Below are 20,346 nucleotides of genomic sequence, written 5' to 3'. Positions count from 1 at the left end.
GTGTGCTCCCCAGGGACTATAGAAAGCCAAGTACGTGTGACGGTCATGTTATGGCGGATGTTGCGGGTTGATTTTTCCTTGAGCGGATAGTCAGGGGCCAGAAGATAGTTATAAATCATTTTCACACTGCAAATTGACCGCAAGAATTACAAACAGATAATAATAATTTGGAAGGTGCTTATATTTTTCCTGTTACACACTTTAATGCAAATGTGTTTTTGCATATCACAAATCCCCCTGAGACACCCGCAGGGAGTGGGATCACGGCTCGGGTCACCATTGTCCAGCACCCCTGGAGCAATTTGGGTTAAGTGCCTTGCTTGAGGGCACAGCAACAGGTTTACTGGCCCAACGCTCTAACATTGATGCTATACCTGCTGCTCCAGATATATTATTTGACAAAAAAAGTATAATTTCCGGCATTGATTAAATGGGATACGATCACATTATTTATGCATTGGAATACTTGGGAACAGATTCAGATTCAGAAAGATCAGATTTCCCTTTACTCAGTTCTCTCTCTCTCTCTCTCTCTCTCTCTCTCTCTCTCTGTTTCTGTCTCTCTGTTTCTGTCTCTGTCTCTCTCTGTCTCTGTTTCTGTCTGTCTCTGTCGCTCTGTTTTGGTCTCTCTCTCTCTCTGTTTCTGTCTCTGTGTCTCTATGTCTCTCTCTGTCTCTGTCTCTCTGTTTCTGTCTCTGTCTCTCTGTTTCTGTTTCTGTCTCTGTCTCTCTATGTCTCTCTCTGTTTCTGTCTCTGTGTCTCTATGTCTCTCTCTGTCTCTCTGTTTCTCTGTTTCTGTCTCTGTCTCTCTGTTTCTCTGTTTCTGTCTCTGTCTCTCTGTTTCTGTCTCTGTCTCTCTATGTCTCTCTGTCTCTCTATGTCTCTCTTTGTCTCTCTGTCTCTCTGTTTCTCTGTTTCTGTCTCTGTCTCTCTGTTTCTGTCTCTGTCTCTCTGTCTCTCTGTTTCTGTCTCTCTCTGTCTCTGTTTCTGTCTCTGTCTCTCCATGTCTCTCTCTGTCTCTCTGTCTCTCTATGTCACTCTCTGTCTCTGTCTCTCTGTTTCTCTGTTTCTGTCTCTGTCTCTGTTTCTCTGTTTCTGTCTCTGTCTCTCTGTTTCTGTCTCTGTCTCTCTCTGTCTCTGTCTCTCTGTTTCTCTGTTTCTGTCTCTGTCTCTCTGTTTCTGTCTCTGTCTCTCTATGTCTCTCTCTGTCTCTCTGTTTCTGTCTCTCTCTGTCTCTGTTTCTGTCTCTGTCTCTCCATGTCTCTCTCTGTCTCTCTCTGTCTCTCTGTTTCTGCCTCTGTCTCTCTGTTTCTGTCTCTCTGTCTCTCTTTCTGTCTGTCTCTGTCGCTCTGTTTTGGTCTCTCTCTCTGTTTCTGTCTCTATGTCTCTCTGTTTCTGTCTCTCTGTTTCTGTCTCTCTGTCTCTCTGTTTCTGTCTGTCTGTGTTGCTCTGTTTTGGTCTCTCTCTCTCCTCCTGTCTCTCTCTCTCCTCCTGTCTCTCTCTCCTCCTCCCCCTAAACTACACAGCAGCAGAAGTAGAGAAAGAGCAGAGATAGTGGGAGCAAGGAGCGAGGGAGCGAGACAGAGGGCATGAGGTAAAGAGAATGGGTCTGTGTGAGGGGAAAGGGAGTCACAGTGATAGTAGTTCCCACACTAGACCCTGTCCTCCAACCTCCCAGCACTGCAGGGCAGGCAGTGGAGTGGAGATGACTTATGACTTGCTGACCACTGTGTTTCTGTCGTACATTCCTACTATGTCATTAATCCCTGTTGTCCTATTCCATATAAAATAAAGAATGCTGGTATTTGGGGATGTTCCACCTCTATGTTTGTAGAGGGCAGTGGAATTGCTTATGTTATTATAAGATATTCAGACATTCTGTTGGAAAGCCATGTCCAAAATAAAAAGCTTAGTTCAGCTTAGTTCATAATTAGGAAAATGTAGGAGTATAGATGGAACCTAGATTTGAAAAAAGAACGACTATCTACTAGAGACGCGTTCATGTTTCTTGGACCTGTACAGCACATTTTATCTCCTGCTGTTGTTGCTATCTTCATCCAGTAGAGTGCACTGCAGGTCCGTGATACAGTAGATGTCGAAACTCTTCAGTTCACCTAATGTGTTGTTAATAAGACTGTCTTCTCTAAAACCACTATTGACTCATCTTCCTATGAAGATGCCTGCCTGGTTAGCTGTTGTTCTCAACTTTGGGTGCATCCCAAATGGCACCATATACCCTATATAGTGCACCACTTTTGACCAGAGCTTTATGGGTCCTGGTCAAAAGGAAGGGAATAGGGTGTCATTTGGGACACAAATTGTTGTTGTTTTTCAGCATCTTTTACTGGGAGTTTGGTTAGAGAGGATGCTGGAAGAGGTGTCAGTCTCTTGTCTTGCTGGTTGAAGCAACTTCAATTTTCAGCCTGGCTGTGTGAATGGATTCTATCTCTTTCTCTTCGAAAGAAACTCTAGCCCCACTTACGTTTCTCTGTTTGTAGCTGTTCCTGAAATTCAGTCATTTTCCAGTCAGACAACAGTGTCTCTATTCTGCTCTTTTCTTCTGTCTTCCAGGGATTTGAAGACCCCAAGGACAAGTGAGTAGAGACCCCCATCTCCCCATCTCACCTCCTGTCAGTCAAGGTGTTATGCAACCTTCTGCTGCAGGTCATGTTTTTAGGCTTTCTAAAGACAAAATAGCAGTGTCATAACCACAGATATTTTGACTTATCTGGATAGGTATGTGGTAGTCAGAGAAATAAACTACTTATCTGGATAGGTATGTGGTAGTCAGAGAAATAAACTACTTATCTGGATAGGTATGTGGTAGTCAGAGAAATAAACTACTTATCTGGATAGGTATGTGGTAGTCAGAGAAATAAACTACTTATCTGGATAGGTATGTGGTAGTCAAAGAAATAAACTACTTATCTATATATGTATGTGGTAGTCAGAGAAATAAACTACTTATCTGGATAGGTATGTGGTAGTCAGAGAAATAAACTACTTATCTGGATAGGTATGTGGTAGTCAGAGAAATAAACTACTTATCTGGATAGGTATGTGGTAGTCAGAGAAATAAACTACTTATCTGGATAGGTATGTGGTAGTCAGAGAAATAAACTACTTATCTGGATAGGTATGTGGTAGTCAGAGAAATAAGAACACGACCAGAACATCCAACTCACCAAATTGTAATTTTTCACTGGGTGAGGAGGGGATCCTGGAGATGTGATTGGCTGATCCAGTTGTCACTCAAGGGGATGGCCCATTGGCCCTTGTGCATACCATGCATATGTCACAAATGCAGTCTGTATTCTCATCCTGAATATATCTCAATTTCAATCTCCTTTATGTGATTCTATGTGCTCCTGTTGTTTACAAAGCATGTAAGAAATAAGGTTTGATTTGATTGTCCCCATGCGTTGCCCTACGTGCTACAGACAGATCAATGTTCTTCAATGGGATTTGTTTCATCGTGACAGTCACTTTAGGACATCCATACCCATGGGTGTCAGTGAGTTCAGCGTCTTCCACACTCACTGTAACTTATGATGTCTGTGATTCATAAAACATTTCAATCACCCGGTTTGATCTTGTCCACTGATCCACTGACAATAGGCCAGATTGCCTCTAATCAATGCATTCAGACAATGCACTGCTGATTCAACGACCGATTAGTCCAATCAAACAAACATAATGACAGTGGTTTGATGATCTCAATCACTTTGTTTGTTATGGTGATGCAGTACTATGGTGCGGTGGTGAGTTAGGGGCTTGTGGTGGGCTAGTCCGCAGAGACACAGAGCTGAAGGACCTCTTGTGATGGACTGAAACGGAAAACGAAAAAGTATCTCCTCGTCTTGTGTTATCTAGACATTTCATTTTCAGAAACACGCAGGAAAACCTGAACCCAGAAGACGAGGTGGACGAGTTCCTAGGCAGAGCCATCGACGCCAGGAGTATCGACCGGCTACGCTCAGAACACGTCAAGAAGTTCCTGCTGACCTTCAGAGAACCAGACCTGGAGAAGAAGGTAGTGCCGTCCTCCTCCAGGGAAATTCATCCACTTAATCGGACTAAGGCCCTGTGTGAATCTTCTGGATAGATCTTCAGCAGTGGAAATGTCTGTCTGTCTGTCTGTCTGTCTGTCTGTCTGTCTGTCTGCCCCGTTTTCAACCTCCTCTCTTTCCCCTCTCCCTGTCAGTCTCTCTCGTCTGGGTAAATGGGCTGTATAGTGGCTACTTACAACAGATCCAAAGCCCGCTCTCAGTGTGTCAGCCCCCAGCCCGGTTCTCTGTGGGAGAGATAATCACTGACTTGGTTTTCCTCTATTACCTTTCATCTGAAAGATCTCATAATTCACCTCCTGAGCACCTATGCCAGAAGCACGCGCACGCACACACACGCACACGCACGCACGCACACACACACACACACACACACACACACACACACACACACACACACACACACACACACACACACACACACACACACACACACACACACACACACACACACACACACACACACACACACACACACACACACACACACACACACACACACACACGATTCATCTCCTGAGCACATCCTTTAGGCCCAGCCAGAGACACGGCTGCTTGTGGATGGATAGATGGATGAATAGATAGGTGGATGGATGGATAGATGGATGATGGATAGATGGATGGATGAATACATGGATAGATGGATGGATGAATAGATGGATAGATGGATGGATGAATAGATGGATAGATGGATGGATGAATAGATGGATAGATATATGGAAAGCATTTCAGCTGTGTAACCAGTAACATGCTGTTCTCACAGTTGTGTCCATCAGTGGCACTAAAGGGTTTCAAGTGAGATGTGAAGCAGTCAGCAAGCCGATGGTTACCTTACTGCTCTTATATTTTCCATTTCTATTTGTCCTTCAGTACTCCAAACAAGTGGACTCCAGATTTGGAGCGTACGTGGCCTGCGCCTCTCTTGTCTTCCTTTTCATCTGTTTCATCCAGATTGTCATTGTACCACAGTAAGTACTGAATCTCTCCAAGTTGATTCATACAGTACCACAGCGCTGAATCATTTATTTACTAGTAAATCACAATGAATGTTTCCCATATCTTTTTATTAGAATTCACAGCACATTCACGCTACTCATTTTGTGGGTAATGCTCCTGCTACCTGTCTCTCCCTAACTGATTTGACCTGTGTTTTGTCTTACTGCTCTGCATATTGCTTGTATCCACAGCACTAGCTTGCGAGTCATCTCCCGCTCCTACAGTCTATGTGCAGCCAGGATCCATATGTCCTCCGCTTTCTCTCAGTTTATCGTACTGCTGTGTGATTCAGGTGTGTGATTCAGGTGTGTGATTTAGGTGTGTGATTTAGGTGTGTGATGCTTGTGTGTGATTGCCAATTCACTGGCTGAGCTTGTTTTAGGGAGGTGGGTTGTGGGTTGTATTCGCAAACTCACTATAGTTCACAGCAAATATTTAGCATGTTTACTGGAAGCAAAAACACCTCAAAGCTCAATGTGGAAGACGAGTATGTGTCACTGCATTCCATGATCTATTCGATCAACATAAAGAGTTCTATAAAGATCTAATAGATCTGCAAGAAAATAACTTTAAATCCTTCCTGCAACTCTTAATTGATTCTAGCAACAATAACTTTAAATCCTTCCTTGAGAGCATAGAGGCCCCTAGCAACAATAACTTTAAATCCTTCCTGCAACTCTTAATTGATTCTAGCAACAATAACTTTAAATCCTTCCTGCAACTCTTAATTGATTCTAGCAACAATAACTTTAAATCCTTCCTGCAACTTTTAATGGATTCTAGCAACAATAACTTTAAATCCTTCCGCAATGCACGCTGACACGGTCGCCAGATGTATGGTGTTTCCTTCGACACATCGGTGCGGCTGGCTTCCGGATTAAGCAGGCATTGTGTCACTAAGCAGTGCGGCTTGGTTGGTTGGGTTGTGTTTCGGAGGACACACGGCTCTTGACCTTCACCTCTCCTGAGTCCATACAGGATTTTCAGTAACCAACAATTGGGGAGAAAAAGGGATGCTATGAACTTCAAATACAGTATGGATTTAACGCAGTCCGATGTGGATTAGCTGAAGGGTGCGAATATCCCCAGCCAGGCCGCATTCAAACCCGTCTCAGAAGATTTTGCAAAATTCCAAACAACACTAGACAAACTCTCTTCCAAAGGAGATTACCTGGAAAATCAATCCAGGCTATACAACGTTCTAATCAATGTAATCGAAGACGTTAAAATTGAAACTTGACATGACACAGAAGCCAAGGCCAAGAAACTCCTGGCAGGTCATCTGAAACTGGACCCTAAGCTCAGTGAGGGCGCACAGGAACGACACCTTTCTTCCTGATGGACGGCCCAGATCTATATTGATGAAACTGCTCAGGTACAAAAACAAGGAGGAGATTCTCAAGAATGCCAAGTGCCTGAAGGGAACTAAGTTCTTCATTAATGAAAGCTTCTTCAAAAAGGTACGCCTCAAAATGAACTGCTGCCACGACTAACTAAGGAAGGAAAGAGAGGCAACATCGCATACCTGAAGTAGGACCAGCTTGTCATCCCCCCCGCAGGGGACTCGGCTGTAGTCTGTTGATCTATCACATGGATTCATTTGATTCGACACACACATACCTACATATTTACTCTACCATGTGTTTCACCTAACCTCATGACCAAAAACACACACTGCTCTAAAGGTCCTAACCCTCTGAAGTCTTCAGTGGTATTATGTGGACTTTGTCAAGGTGCATTCCATAGGAAGTGCACCCCTATTGATGAGACTAACACAAATGTGTGGATGTATTGGACATGTGAGGCATGTAATTCTGTTTCCCTTACACTCTCTGGATGATTCCTACTGTATATCTGTCTTATGTCAACCCTGATTACCTGGTCTTCAAACCATTTGATATTAATGAAGATAGCGATAAATAATGACTGTGTTGATCCAGATTAAAATGTCCTGAAATTGACCAAAGATGAGTCTATTAAGGGACTATTTGTAAGGGATTTCCTCCTCTTTGTCTGAAGAGGAGAGGCGAGAAGGATCGGAGGACCAATATGCGGCGTGGTAAGTGTCCATGGTTCCTTTTAATAAGAAATACTAAACATGAACACGACTGAATACAAACACAATAAACGTGGACCGAACGAAACCCAAAACAGTACCGTGTGGGGAAAAACACAGACACGGAAACAAACACCCACAAACAAACAGTGAAACCCAGGCTACCTCAGTATGATTCTCAATCAGAGACAACTAATGACACCTGCCTCTGATGTAATCCCAAAATCATAGAAAAACAAACAAAGACTGCCCACCCCAACTCACGCCCTGACCATAATCCCAAAATCATAGAAAAACAAACAAAGACTGCCCACCCCAACTCACGCCCTGACCATACTAAATAACGACAAACAAAGGAAATAAAGGTCAGAACGTGACACTATTATAATGTTAGACTATTTGTATATTGGTTTTGTGGTGTAGTTTTCATATAAGCCCCTATAAGCCCTGCCTGGTGTGTTCCTTGTTCTTCATGATGCTCTCTTTGGGAGGACAGGGCTTTGGGACTGAGGGCAGGGCTTTGGGGTTGAGTTGAGGAGACAAATATGACCTGGATGAGGCTGGTACCTGAGACAGGGGACCCAGGACAGGTAGTCCCAGACAGGCCCATCACCACTGTTCCTCTCCTCTACCAGGGGGCCTGATGGGTACCGCTAACGGACCTCTGAGACTATCACAGTGCAAACTCTCTCCAGGTGCATTTAATGATCGGAGACTAATGATTACATACACAGGTGGATTGTATTTATCATCATTAGTCATTTAGGTCAACATTGGATCATTTCAGAAATCCTCACTGAACTTCTGGGAAGAGAGTTTGCTGCAAACTTTCAGCTCATAAAGTAATGCAGGGGCTGAATAATTTTGGGAGACTGTCCATAGGACAATTTTTTGCAGTTTTGGAAGAGTGATTTGTTAAAATCCATAAAAAGTTGAAATATCCAATAAATGTCTGGTTCCAAAATTGAACTTCATGATTGTGTCCCACTTGTTGTTGATTCTTCACAAAAAAATACAGTTTTATATCTTTATGTTTGAAGCCTGAAATGTGGCAAAAGACAATGATCCAAAACAAAAGTTCAATGGAATGGTTCAAAAATAAACATATCCAGGTGTTAGAATGGCAAGGCACTGTATTTCTTTCTCACCTTATCAATATTTTCTTTAACATTCCCTTTTACTTATCCCCTCTTCCTCAATCCTTTTCTCTCACTAAGATATATTTACTGGTCTCTCTCTCTCTCTCTCTCTCTCTCTCTCAGACCTGAATCCAATCGAGAATCTGTGGAAAGAACTGAAAACTGCTCCTCGAGCCGTTTTGCAAGGAGGAATGGGAAAATTTTCAGTCTCTCGATGTGCAAAACTGATAGAGACTCTCAAAAGGTCTATTAACTCTGAATAATTTTGCTTTTTCTTTTTGATTTGTTAAAAAAGTTTGAAATATCTAAATGTTGTTCCTCTTCATGATTGTGTCCCACTTGTTGTTGATTCTTCACAAAAAAATACAGTTTTATATCTTTATGTTTGAAGCCTCAAAAGGTCGCAAAGTTCTACTCTCTCTCTCTGTCTCTCTCTCACCTTATCAATATTTTCTTTAACATTCCCTTTTACTTATCCCCTCTTCCTCAATCCTTTTCTCTCACTAAGATATATTTACTGGTCTCTCTCTCTCTCTCTCTCTCTCTCTCTCTCCTCAGCTCCACTTTGATGATTGGGTTCTATGTCACCTGTCTGATCATCCTGATGGCTGTCATGTTTGTCTCAGCAATCTACTCCTGTTTTGGGGTGAGTAACCATGGATTGAGGACAGCATTTGCGCAAAACTGAAAGTACGTACCACCACATTTAATCAGGGCAAGGCGACTGGAAACATGGCCGAATACAAACAGTGCAGTTATTCCCTCCGTAAGGCAATCAAACAAGCAAAGCGTCAGTATAGAGACAAAGTGGAGTCGCAATTCAACAGCTCAAACACAAGACGTATGTGGCAGGGTCTACAGACAATCATGGACTATAAAGGGAAAACCAGCCCCGTCGCTGATATCAATGTCTTGCTCCCAAACAAATTAAACAACGTCTTTGCGCGCTTTGAGGACAATACAGTGCCACCAACACGGCCCGCTGCCAAAGCCTGTCGGTTCTCCTTCTCCGTGGCCGACGTGTTAAACGTGTTAATCCTCTGCCCACCCAGACAACTTCCCCAGCCACGTCCTCAGAGCGCAGACCAGCTGGCTGGTGTGTTTACGGACATATTCAATCAATCCCTATCACAGTCTGCTGTCCCCACATGCTTCAAGATGGCCACCATTGTTCCTGTTCCCAAGAAAGCTAAAGTAACTGAACGAAATGACTATTGTCCCGTATCACTCACTTCTGTCATCATGAGGTGCTTTGAGAGACTAGTCAAGGACAATATCACCTCCACCCTACCTGACACCCTAGACCCACTCCAATTTGCTTACCGTCCCAAATGTCCACAGACGATGCATTCGCCATCACACTGCACACTGCCCTAACCCATCTGGACAAGAGGAATAACTATGTAAGAATGCTGTTCATTGACTATAGCTCAGCATTCAACACCATAGTACCTTCCAAACTCATCATTAAGCTTGAGACCCTGGGTCTCGACCCCGCCCTGTGCAACTGGGTCCTGGACGTCCTGACGGGGCACCCCCAGGTGCCCCAGGTGCCCACTCCGCTGATCCTCAACACTAGAGCCCCACAAGCCCCCTCCTGTACTCCCTGTTCACCCACGACTGTGTGGCCATGCACACCTCTAACTCAAGTCATCAAGTTTGTAGACGACACTACAGTGGTAGGCTCGATTGCCAACAGCGAGGAGACAGCCTACAGGGAGGAGGTGAAGGCCCTCGGAGTGTGGTGTCAGGAAAATAACCTCTCACTCAATGTCAGCAAAGCAAAAGAGATGATTGTGGACTTCAGGAAACAGCAAAGGGAGCACCCCCCTATCCACATCGTCGGGACAGCAGTGGAGAAGGTGGACATTTTTAAGTTCCTCTGTGTACCAATCACCGACAATGGTGATTGGTCCACGCACACAGACAGCGTGGTGAAGGCGCAACAGTGCCTTTTCAACCTCAGGAGGCTGAAAAAGTGTGCCTTGTCACCGAAAACCCTCACAATCCTTTACAGGGGCACAATTGAGAGCATCCCGTCGGGCTGAATCACTGCCTGGTACGGCAACTGCACCACCCACAACCGCAGGGCTCTCCAGAGGGTGGTGCCGTCTGCACAATGCATCACCAGGGGCAAACTACCTGCCCTCCAGGATACCTACACCACCCGATGTCAAAGGAAGGCCAAAAAGATCATCAAGGACAACAACCACCCGAGCTACTGCCTGTTAACCCCGCTTCCATCCAGAAGGAGAGGTCAGTACAGGTGTATCAAAGCTGGGATAGATAGATAGAAGCTATTTTTCAATCTCAAGGCCAAAAGATTGTTAAACAGCCATCACTAGCACAGAGAGGCGGCTGCCTACCTACAGACTTGATAGTATTGGCCACTTTAATAAATTGAACACTAGTCACTTTAATAATGCCACTTTAAGAATGTTCACATATCTCACATTACTCATTTCATATGTACAGTTGAAGTCGGGAGTTTCCATACACTTAGGTTGGAGTCATTAAAACTAATTTTTCAAAAACTCCACAAATTTCTTGTTAAGAAACTATAGTTTTGGCAAGTCAGTTAAGACATCTACTTTGTGTATGACACAAGTCATTTTTCCAACAATTGTTCACAGACAGATTATTTCAGTTATAATTCACTGTATCACAATTCCAGTGGGTCAGAAGTTTACATACACTAAGTTGACTGTGCCTTTAAACAGCTTGGAAAATTAGAGAAAATTATGTAATGGCCTTCGAAGCTTCTGATAGTCTAATTGACATCATTTGAGTCAATTGGAGGTGTACCTGTGGATGTATTTCAAGGCCTACCTTCAAACTCAGTGCCTCTTTGCTTGACATCATGGGAAAATCAAAATAAATCAGTCAAGACATAAGAAAACAAATTGTAGACCTCCAAGTCTGGTTCATCCTTTCCAAACACCTGAAGGTACCACGTTCATCTGTACAAACAATAGTATGCAAGTATAAACACCATGGGACCACGCAGCCGTCATACCGCTCAGGCACGAGAACCGTTCTGTCTCCTAGAAATGAACGTACTTTGGTGCAAAAAGTGCAAATCAATCCCAGAACAACAGCAAAGGACCTTGTGAAGATGCTGGAGGAAACAGGTACAAAAGAGTCTATATCCACAGTAAAATGATTCATATATATCGACATAACCTGAAAGGCTGCTCAGCAAGGAAGAAGCCACTGCTTCAAAACCGGCATAAAAAATACAGACTACGGTTTGCAGCTGCACATGGGGACAAAGATTGTACTTTTTTGAGAAATGTCCTCTGGTATGATGAAACAAAAATATAACTATTTTTCCACAATGACCATTGTTATGTTTGGAGGAAAAATGGGAGGCTTGCAAGCTGAAGAACACATCCCAACCATGAAGCACAGGGGTGGCAGCATCATGTTGTGGGGGTGCTTTGCTGCAAGAGGGACTGGTGCACTTCACATAATAGATGGGGTCATGAAGGAGGAAAATTATGTGGATATATTGAAGCAACATCTCAAGACATCAATCAAGAAGTTAAAGCTTGGTCGTGAATGGGTCTTCCAAATGGACAATGACCCCAAGCATACTTCCAAAGTTGCGGCAAAATGACTTAAGGACAACAAAGTCAAGGTATTGGAGTGGCCATCACAAAGCCCTGACCTCAATCCTATTGACCATTTGTGGGCAGAACTGAAAAAATGTGTGCGAACAAGGAGGCCTACAAACCTGACTCAGTTACACCAGCTCTGTCAGGAGGAATGGGCCAAATTTCACTCAACTTATTGTGGGAAGCTTAAGGAAGGCTACCCAAAACATTTGACCCAAGTTAAACAAGTTAAAGCCAATGCTACCAAATACTATTTGAGTGTATGTAAACTTCTGACCCACTGGGAATGTGATGAAATAAATAAATGCTGAAATAAATAATTTCACATTCTTAAAATAAAGTGGTGATCCCAATGGACCGAAGACAGGGAATTTTTACTAGGAGTAAATGTCAGGGATTGTGAAAAACTGAGTTTAAATGTATTTGGCTAAGGTGTATTTAAACTTCCGACTTCAACTGTATATAACGTATATTGTATTCTTCACTATCTATTCTTTACTATCTATTGCATCTTAGCCGCTCTGTCACTGCTCATCCGTATATTTTATACTTATATATTCTTATCCCATTCCTTTACTAGATTGTGTGTATTAGGTTTTGTTGTGAAATTGTTAGATATGCATGTTAGATACTGCTGCACTGTCGGATCTAGAAGCATAAGCATTTCGCTACACTCACAATAACTTCTGCTAACCATGTGTAAGTGACCAATAAAATTTGATTTGATTTGAGTACTTATGTTTTTCAAGGAATGTGTTTGTGTTCCTGAAGCCTCTGCATACTACGACGTCAATGTCCATACCACAATGTGCAACACCACTGCCCATCCATCCAATACCCACATAGCCACTTAGCCTGACACGTCTCTGTAGCTGTCTGGGAATGTTGTATCATGCAGTATACATTTATAATATAGTCAGTGCTGTTATCCAGAGCGACTGACAGGCGCCGACAAGTGCCTTGCTCAGCGGCACGTCAACATATTTTTCACCTAGTTGGCTCAGGGATTCAAACCAGCGACCTTTCGCTTACTGGCTCCATGCTCTTAACCTCTATGCTACCTGGTGCCCCTGTAACATGTCTGGTTTCACAGCATGCCAGGGAAGAACACACAGCAGGTAAACCTGCGAGGTGGATGGTATTGATCTTCCCGGCCCTGAGAGCAGCAGTTCCCTGTGGAGTCAGACTGCTCAGTGAGGCATCTAGAGAGGAACTGGCATCTAATTGGGCGAAAGATTAACGTGGATCTAAACTCACTTTAGGGGTGTTACTGTTTTGTCAGTTGTGGACATTTGTGATCGACGGCAGTGATCTGATGATGTTATAGCTGTTGTTGTTGTTCCTGGAGGGCCCTCTGGGTATTTCATTTCCTGCTGTCTCCTCATTGGGAAATGGCCGGCTTGGGGGGAATGAAATAGGCCTGAAATCGTTCTGTAGTTGAGGGATTTGTGATGAATATCGTCATTGTAGCACTGTAAGCTTTGGAAAACAGAGGGGTTTAGAATTCCAGAGGATTCTTTATAACTCCCCAGGTCAAATACGATCCACCAAATCAGTGCATTTTGCATCCCTTTGATATTTTAAGGAGAAATTGTGCACCAATATTGAATTTTAAAAGCCTGTTATATAGACTAAGTGAAAAAAATCTTTAAATCTAATTTTTAATATTGAAAAGACTTACAAAAGTGCCCAAATTCAGCATTTTGACATGTCCCTCTGTGCATCCTCTGTGATTTCTATGATTTTAACCCATTAAACCCCCAACATTTCTCCAAGTTTCACCATCATTGTAAAGCCCTAGTTATTTGGTTGCTTTGAGTCATTTCTGAAGATGATTATTTTTCATGTGATTAGTGATTCATTTTAAGAAAGAGAAACTGTCCTTCATTTAATAAAGGCCAAACCTGTTACGTGAACGGAACTCTCATTTTAATATGTACAACTATTCATTTTTAAATACCTTTTTCAAAAGAAACATTGAACATCTAAAAGTAAAATCTGATTGAAAAAGCAGGTGAGCTGGTTCTACTCTTTTTGGACATTTTATTTTCCATCAACCCTGTTACTTTATTTGGCACTTAAATCCCCCACTATAGCCATTTTTATTTAACTTCCTGATATTGGAACACATGTTTAATTTTAAGTTAAACATGTGCTCTTCATGATAGTGTATTCAAATGAAGTGAAATAAACTTCTATTTTTTTCACCAATTCACACTATTCAAAAGGAACCTAACTGGTGGAACTATCAGTCTAGACTACCGTTATGAAACAAAAGATCACATTGTTTACATGTTGAAAATGCTGCATGCTTGATCCTGGCATTGCAAGGATTCTGGTTTTGTGGGACAGGGGTAGGCATCACTTCTACCAGCATGTGTCAAATTGCACCCACAGTCATACCTGGGATTGTTGGCTGTAGGATACAAACATAACGCTCTCTAGTAACCCAAAATATTTGAGACTGACCTACTAACCATACCCCCCCCCCCCCCGGGGACAGTTTTTCCCAGCGTCTCTACAGACTCTGTCCAAGATGATAGTCCAGTCCAGACTCAACAGCACCCTGGTGGGAGTCTTCACCATCCTCCTGGTGTTTCTCTCTGCCTTCATCAACATCGTAAGTCCCTGAGCCTCCACTCCAAATGGTTGCACAGATCATTTGAAGGTGTAAAAAGAGTGTCTGACATCTGTGGTCATCCTATGTAAAGTCTCCAGGGTTGTGTTCATTAGAGCACTTCGTAGCAGAATGTTTTGCAACGGAAAACAAAAAGTATTTATTATTGGACAGAAGTTCAGACATTTTGTGCCTACTAAACACTACCCAGTTTTCATTCATAATCATGTGAACCCCCTTTGACCTCTGTCCTCTGGCCCCTAGTTCACCTGTAGTACTGGAGACCTGAGGGAGTGTCTGAGCTGGGAACTGAACATCAGTCGCAGCAGTGTGAACGCCTGCCATGCACGCAGCCTCAACTACACCCTCGAATCACTGGACGGCTACTGTGGCAGCCCCTCACCCAACTGCAACTTCCCTGAGGTGTGTGTGTGTAAAAAAACAAACATGTATAAAAATATAAACAACAATATAAATAGAAGAAGCGAGGCCTGAGCAGTCATTCTCACTGTACTGATTATATGCCAGAGGTGGCCAATACTTTTCACAATGTAAATGTTTTAGCATAACCAAATGTTTGATATCTCTCTCTCCATGTCTCCCTCGCCCCTCCCCCTTATCTCTACATCCCTGTCCCCCCTCCACCCACCCTCCCTCCCTCACTGTCCCCCCTCTCTCTCTCTCCCTCCCTGTCCCCCATTCACCCTCCCTCCCTCTCTGTTCCCCCTCCCTTTCTCTCTGTTCCCCCTCCCTCTCTCTCTCTTCCCCCTCCCCCTCCTCTCTCTCTTCCTCCCTGTTCCCCCTCTCTCTCTCTCTCTTCCTCCCTGTTCCCCCTCTCTCTCTCTCTTCCTCCCTGTTCCCCCTCCCTCTCTCTCTCTTCCTCCCTGTTCCCCCTCCCTCTCTCTCTCTCTTCCTTCCTGTTCCCCCTCCCTCTCTCTCTCTCTCTCTCTCTCTCTCTTCCTCCCTGTTCCCCCTCCCTCTTCCCCCTCTCTCTCTCTCTCTCTTCCTCCCTGTTCCCCCTCCCTCGCTCTCTCTCTTCCTCCCTGTTCCCCCTCCCTCTCTCTCTCCCTCTCTCTCTTCCTCCCTGTTCCCCCCCCTCTCTCTCTCTCTCTCTCTCTGTCTCTCTCTCTCTCTCTCTCTTCCTCCCTGTTCCCCCTCCCTCTCTCTCTTCCTCCCTGTTCCCCCTCCCTCTCTCTCTCTTCCTCCCTGTTCCCCCCTCCCTCTCTCTCTCTCTCTTCTCCCTGTTCCCCCTCCCTCTCTCTCTCTCTCTTCCTCCCTGTTCCCCCTCCCTCTCTCTCTCTTCCTCCCTGTTCCCCCTCCCTCTCTCTCTCTCTTCCTCCCTGTTCCCCCTCCCTCTCTCTCTCTCTCTTCCTCCCTGTTCCCCCTCCCTCTCTCTCTCTCTCCTCCCTGTTCCCCTTCCCTCTCTCTCTCTCTTCCTCCCTGTTCCCCCTCCCTCTCCCTCTCTCTCTTCCTCCCTGTTCCCCCTCCCTCTCTCTCTCTCTCTCTTCCTCCCTGTTCCCCCTCCCTCTCTCTGTCTCTCTCTTCCTCCCATGTTCCCCCTCCCTCTCCCTCTCTCTCTTCCTCCCTGTTCCCCCTCCCTCTCTCTCTCTCTCTCTCCTCCCTGTTCCCCCTCCCTCTCTCTCTCTCCCGCTGTAGTACTTCTCTTCCTGTGTGTTGTTGACCCTGCTGGCCAGCTCGGTTTTCCTACAGGTCAGCAGTATAGGTAAACTCCTACTCATGCTCTTCATCGAGATCTTCTACATCCTCATCATGGAGGTGCCAGAGGTCAGCCTGTTCGACAACGTAGACCTGCTGGTCATGGCCAATGCTATGTGAGTAGTTTAGAACACCCATTAGCATGCAGGTACAGCAAGGTACCAAACAAAGTCATGGAAGGAAGATAGATAAGCGATGAGTCAATAGTATTTTATGCTAATGTTCTTCAGAGCGAAGCAGTAACGCGTCGGCTGTCTCATGTTTGTTTACTGATGTACACCTAGCTTTAGATATGATGGACGAGAACAACTCTGGCCTGTGTAAATTGCCCAGTCGGTAAATGTTAGATTGAGGTGAAAGGTATTGATGGGTGGACTGATGCTTTGCTCTAACCCATGCTATTTATTCACGACAAGCAGGTTTAAATTAAAACCTGTCCTGAGTTTACTTAATGTAATGGATGACTGTTGGTTAGGTCAGGTCCTGTCTATGGATATCCGTCTTCAGATGGAGTGGGTTCAGTTGCTTCTCCCTAAAATGTTCTTTCTTTGTTTTCTCTTCACAGTGAGCACATAAATGGAACAAGGTGAGATTTATGTAGCTTAACACTATTAAACCACTGGAAACAAATTGAAATGCACAAATTGATTGAGATCAATTGTATCCAATATACTGTAGCTTCAATGCATCATGTAGATCTTCCTGGCACTTCATATGCCTCAGGTAGTTAGATAACATTGATCAACAGTGTTGTGACCTTGTATATTGTTTAGTAATAGTATGTAGTATCTAGCGTTATTGCATAACATAGATTAAAGAGTGCGGTGGCCTCAGGCCTGTAGTTGATCTTTGGTATCTGTCCTCTCTGTCCAGCTGTGTGATGGACGCTAAGGTCCCTCTGAAGATCATGACTCCAGTGGTCATCACTGTCTTCGTCCTGGCTTTGTATCTACACGCCCAGCAGGTGGAGTCCACAGCCAGACTCGACTTCCTCTGGAAACTACAGGTAGGTGTGTGTGTTTATGTGCCATCCAAGGTCATTGATACCTCCTTGACCCTCCCTCCCTCCAGGCCACAGAGGAGAAAGAGGAGATGGAGGAGCTACAGGCCTACAACCGTCGCCTCCTCCACAACATCCTCCCCAAAGACGTGGCCGCCCACTTCCTGGCGCGGGAGCGTCGGAACGACGAGCTCTACTACCAGTCCTGTGAGTGTGTGGCCGTCATGTTCGCCTCCATCTCCAACTTCTCTGAGTTCTACATAGAGCTGGAGGCCAACAACGAAGGAGTGGAGTGTCTCAGGCTGCTCAACGAGATCATTGCAGATTTTGACGAGGTGAGAAGGGAGTGGGGAGAGAGAGGTATGAGGATGGGGGGAGAGAGGTAGGAGGATGGGGGGGGAGAGGTATGAGGATGGGGGGGAGAGGTAGGAGGATGGGGGGAGAGGAGGTATGAGGATGGGGGGAGAGAGGTATGAGGATGGGGGGAGGGGGAGGTATGAGGATGGGGGGAGAGGTATGAGGATGGGGGGAGAGAGAGGTATGAGGATGGGGGGAGAGGTATGAGGATGGGGGGAGGGGGAGAGGGTATGAGGATGGGGGGAGAGAGAGGTATGAGGATGGGGGGAGAGAGGTATGAGGATGGGGGGAGAGAAGGTATGAGGATGGGGGGAGGGGGGGGAGAATGGGGGGAGGGGGAGAGAGGTATGAGGATGGGGGGAGAGAGAGGTATGAGGATGGGGGGAGAGAGGTATGAGGATGGGGGGAGAGAGGTATGAGGATGGGGGGAGGGAGAGAGGTATGAGGATGGGGGGAGGGGGAGAGGATGGGGGGAGAGAGAGGTATGAGGATGGGGGGAGGGAGAGAGGATGGGGGGGAGAGAGGTATGAGGGGGGGGGGATGGGGGGATGGGGGGAGAGGATGAGGATGGGGGGAGAGAGAGGTATGAGGATGGGGGGAGGGGAGAGAGGTATGAGGATGGGGGAGAGAGAGGTATGAGGATGGGGGGAGAGAGGTATGAGGATGGGGGGAGAGAGAGGTATGAGGATGGGGGGAGGGAGAGGGGGGAGGTATGAGGATGGGGGGAGAGAGAGGTATGAGGATGGGGGGAGGGGAGAGGTATGAGGATGGGGGGAGAGAGGTATGAGGATGGGGGGGGAGAGAGGTATGAGGATGGGGGGAGAGAGGTATGAGGATGGGGGGAGGAGGAGAGGGGAGAGGTATGAGGATGGGGGGAGAGAGGTAGGAGGATGGGGGGAGAGGTAGGAGGATGGGGGGAGAGAGGTATGAGGATGGGGGGAGAGAGGTATGAGGATGGGGGGAGAGGATGGGGGGGGAGGTATGAGGATGGGGGAGAGAGAGGTATGAGGATGGGGGGAGAGAGGTATGATGGATGGGGGGATGGGGGAGAGAGGTATGAGGATGGGGGGAGGGTATGAGGATGGGGGGGGGAGGTATGAGGATGGGGGGAGAGAGAGGTATGAGGATGGGGGGGAGAGAGGTATGAGGATGGGGGGAGAGAGGTATGAGGATGGGGGAGGGAGAGAGAGGTATGAGGATGGGGGGGTATGAGATGAGAGGTATGAGGATGGGGGGAGAGGGATGGGGGGAGGATGGGATGGGGGGAGGTATGAGGATGGGGGGAGAGAGAGGTGGGGGGAGAGAGGATGGGGGGGGGGGGAGAGGGTATGAGGATGGGGGGAGAGAGGTATGAGGATGGGGGGAGAGAGGTATGAGGATGGGGGGAGAGAGAGGATGAGGATGGGGGGGGGGAGGGAGGATGGGGGAGAGAGAGTATGAGGATGGGGGGAGGAGAGAGGTATGAGGATGGGGGGAGGAGGAGAGGTATGAGGATGGGGGGAGGAGAGAGGTATGAGGATGGGGGGAGAGGGTATGAGGATGGGGGGAGGAGAGGTATGAGGATGGGGGGAGAGAGGTATGAGGATGGGGGGAGAGAGAGGTATGAGGATGGGGGGAGAGAGAGGTATGAGGATGGGGGGAGGGGGAGAGAGGTATGAGGATGGGGGGAGGGGGAGAGAGGTATGAGGATGGGGGGAGAGAGAGGTATGAGGATGGGGGGAGAGAGGTATGAGGATGGGGGGAGAGAGAGGATGGGGGGGGAGGATGGGGGGGAGGGGAGAGAGAGGTATGAGGATGGGGGGAGGAGGAGTATGAGGATGGGGGGAGGAGGAGAGAGGTATGAGGATGGGGGGAGAGAGGTATGAGGATGGGGGGGAGAGGTATGAGGATGGGGGGAGGAGGAGAGGTAGGTATGGGGGGAGGATGGGGGGATGGGGGAGGAGAGAGGTATGAGGATGGGGGGAGAGAGGTATGAGGATGGGGGGAGGAGAGGTATGAGGATGGGGGGAGGAGAGAGGTATGAGGAGGATGGGGGGGGGAGGGGAGAGAGGTATGAGGATGGGGGGAGAGAGGTATGAGGATGGGGGGAGGGAGAGAGTATGAGGATGGGGGGGGAGAGAGAGGTATGAGGATGGGGGAGGAGGAGAGAGGTATGAGGATGGGGGAGGGGGAGAGGGTATGAGGATGGGGGGAGGAGGAGAGAGGTATGAGGATGGGGGGAGGAGAGAGGTATGAGGATGGGGGGAGGAGAGGTATGAGGATGGGGGGAGAGGAGAGGTATGAGGATGGGGGGAGGAGGAGGTATGAGGATGGGGGAGGAGGAGAGGTATGAGGATGGGGGGAGGAGGAGAGAGAGGTATGAGGATGGGGGGGAGAGAGGTATGAGGATGGGGGGAGGAGGAGAGAGGTATGAGGATGGGGGGAGGAGGAGAGGTATGAGGATGGGGGGAGGAGGAGAGAGGTATGAGGATGGGGGGAGGAGGAGAGAGGTATGAGGATGGGGGGAGGAGGAGAGAGGTATGAGGATGGGGGGAGGAGGAGAGAGGTATGAGGATGGGGGGAGGGGAGAGGTATGGATGGGGGGGAGAGAGAGGTGTGAGGATGGGGGGAGGAGGAGAGAGGTATGAGGATGGGGGGAGGAGGAGAGATGGTATGAGGATGGGGGGAGGAGAGAGGTGTGAGGATGGGGGGAGGAGGAGAGGGTGAGGATGGGGGGGGGGAGAGAGGTGGAGGATGGGGGGAGGAGGAGAGGTATGAGGATGGGGGGAGAGAGGTATGAGG

General features: G+C 46.8%; 1 protein-coding gene across 2 annotated transcripts in view; it reads left to right on the top strand.

Moving 5' to 3' along the window:
- LOC135547590 (adenylate cyclase type 5-like) overlaps positions 1 to 20,346 on the top strand; it is a 147,433-nt gene that overhangs the window by 110,030 nt on the left and 17,057 nt on the right. Inside the window, exons 9-18 of one of the 2 annotated variants that reach the window (XM_064976730.1) lie at positions 2,572 to 2,594; positions 3,889 to 4,033; positions 4,938 to 5,035; positions 8,817 to 8,904; positions 14,379 to 14,495; positions 14,757 to 14,915; positions 16,149 to 16,324; positions 16,774 to 16,794; positions 17,082 to 17,214; positions 17,280 to 17,543. In XM_064976730.1, coding sequence (XP_064832802.1) covers positions 2,572 to 2,594; positions 3,889 to 4,033; positions 4,938 to 5,035; positions 8,817 to 8,904; positions 14,379 to 14,495; positions 14,757 to 14,915; positions 16,149 to 16,324; positions 16,774 to 16,794; positions 17,082 to 17,214; positions 17,280 to 17,543 — 1,224 coding nt within the window. Of the gene's footprint in view, positions 1 to 2,571; positions 2,595 to 3,873; positions 4,034 to 4,937; positions 5,036 to 8,816; positions 8,905 to 14,378; positions 14,496 to 14,756; positions 14,916 to 16,148; positions 16,325 to 16,773; positions 16,795 to 17,081; positions 17,215 to 17,279; positions 17,544 to 20,346 lie in introns of both variants that reach the window. The other variant, XM_064976729.1, reaches the window with a different exon arrangement.

Source organism: Oncorhynchus masou, chromosome 10, assembly GCF_036934945.1.
Source record: "Oncorhynchus masou masou isolate Uvic2021 chromosome 10, UVic_Omas_1.1, whole genome shotgun sequence".
Classification (NCBI taxonomy): Eukaryota; Metazoa; Chordata; class Actinopteri; order Salmoniformes; family Salmonidae; genus Oncorhynchus; species Oncorhynchus masou.
This window is presented reverse-complemented; position numbering and strand designations above follow the sequence as displayed.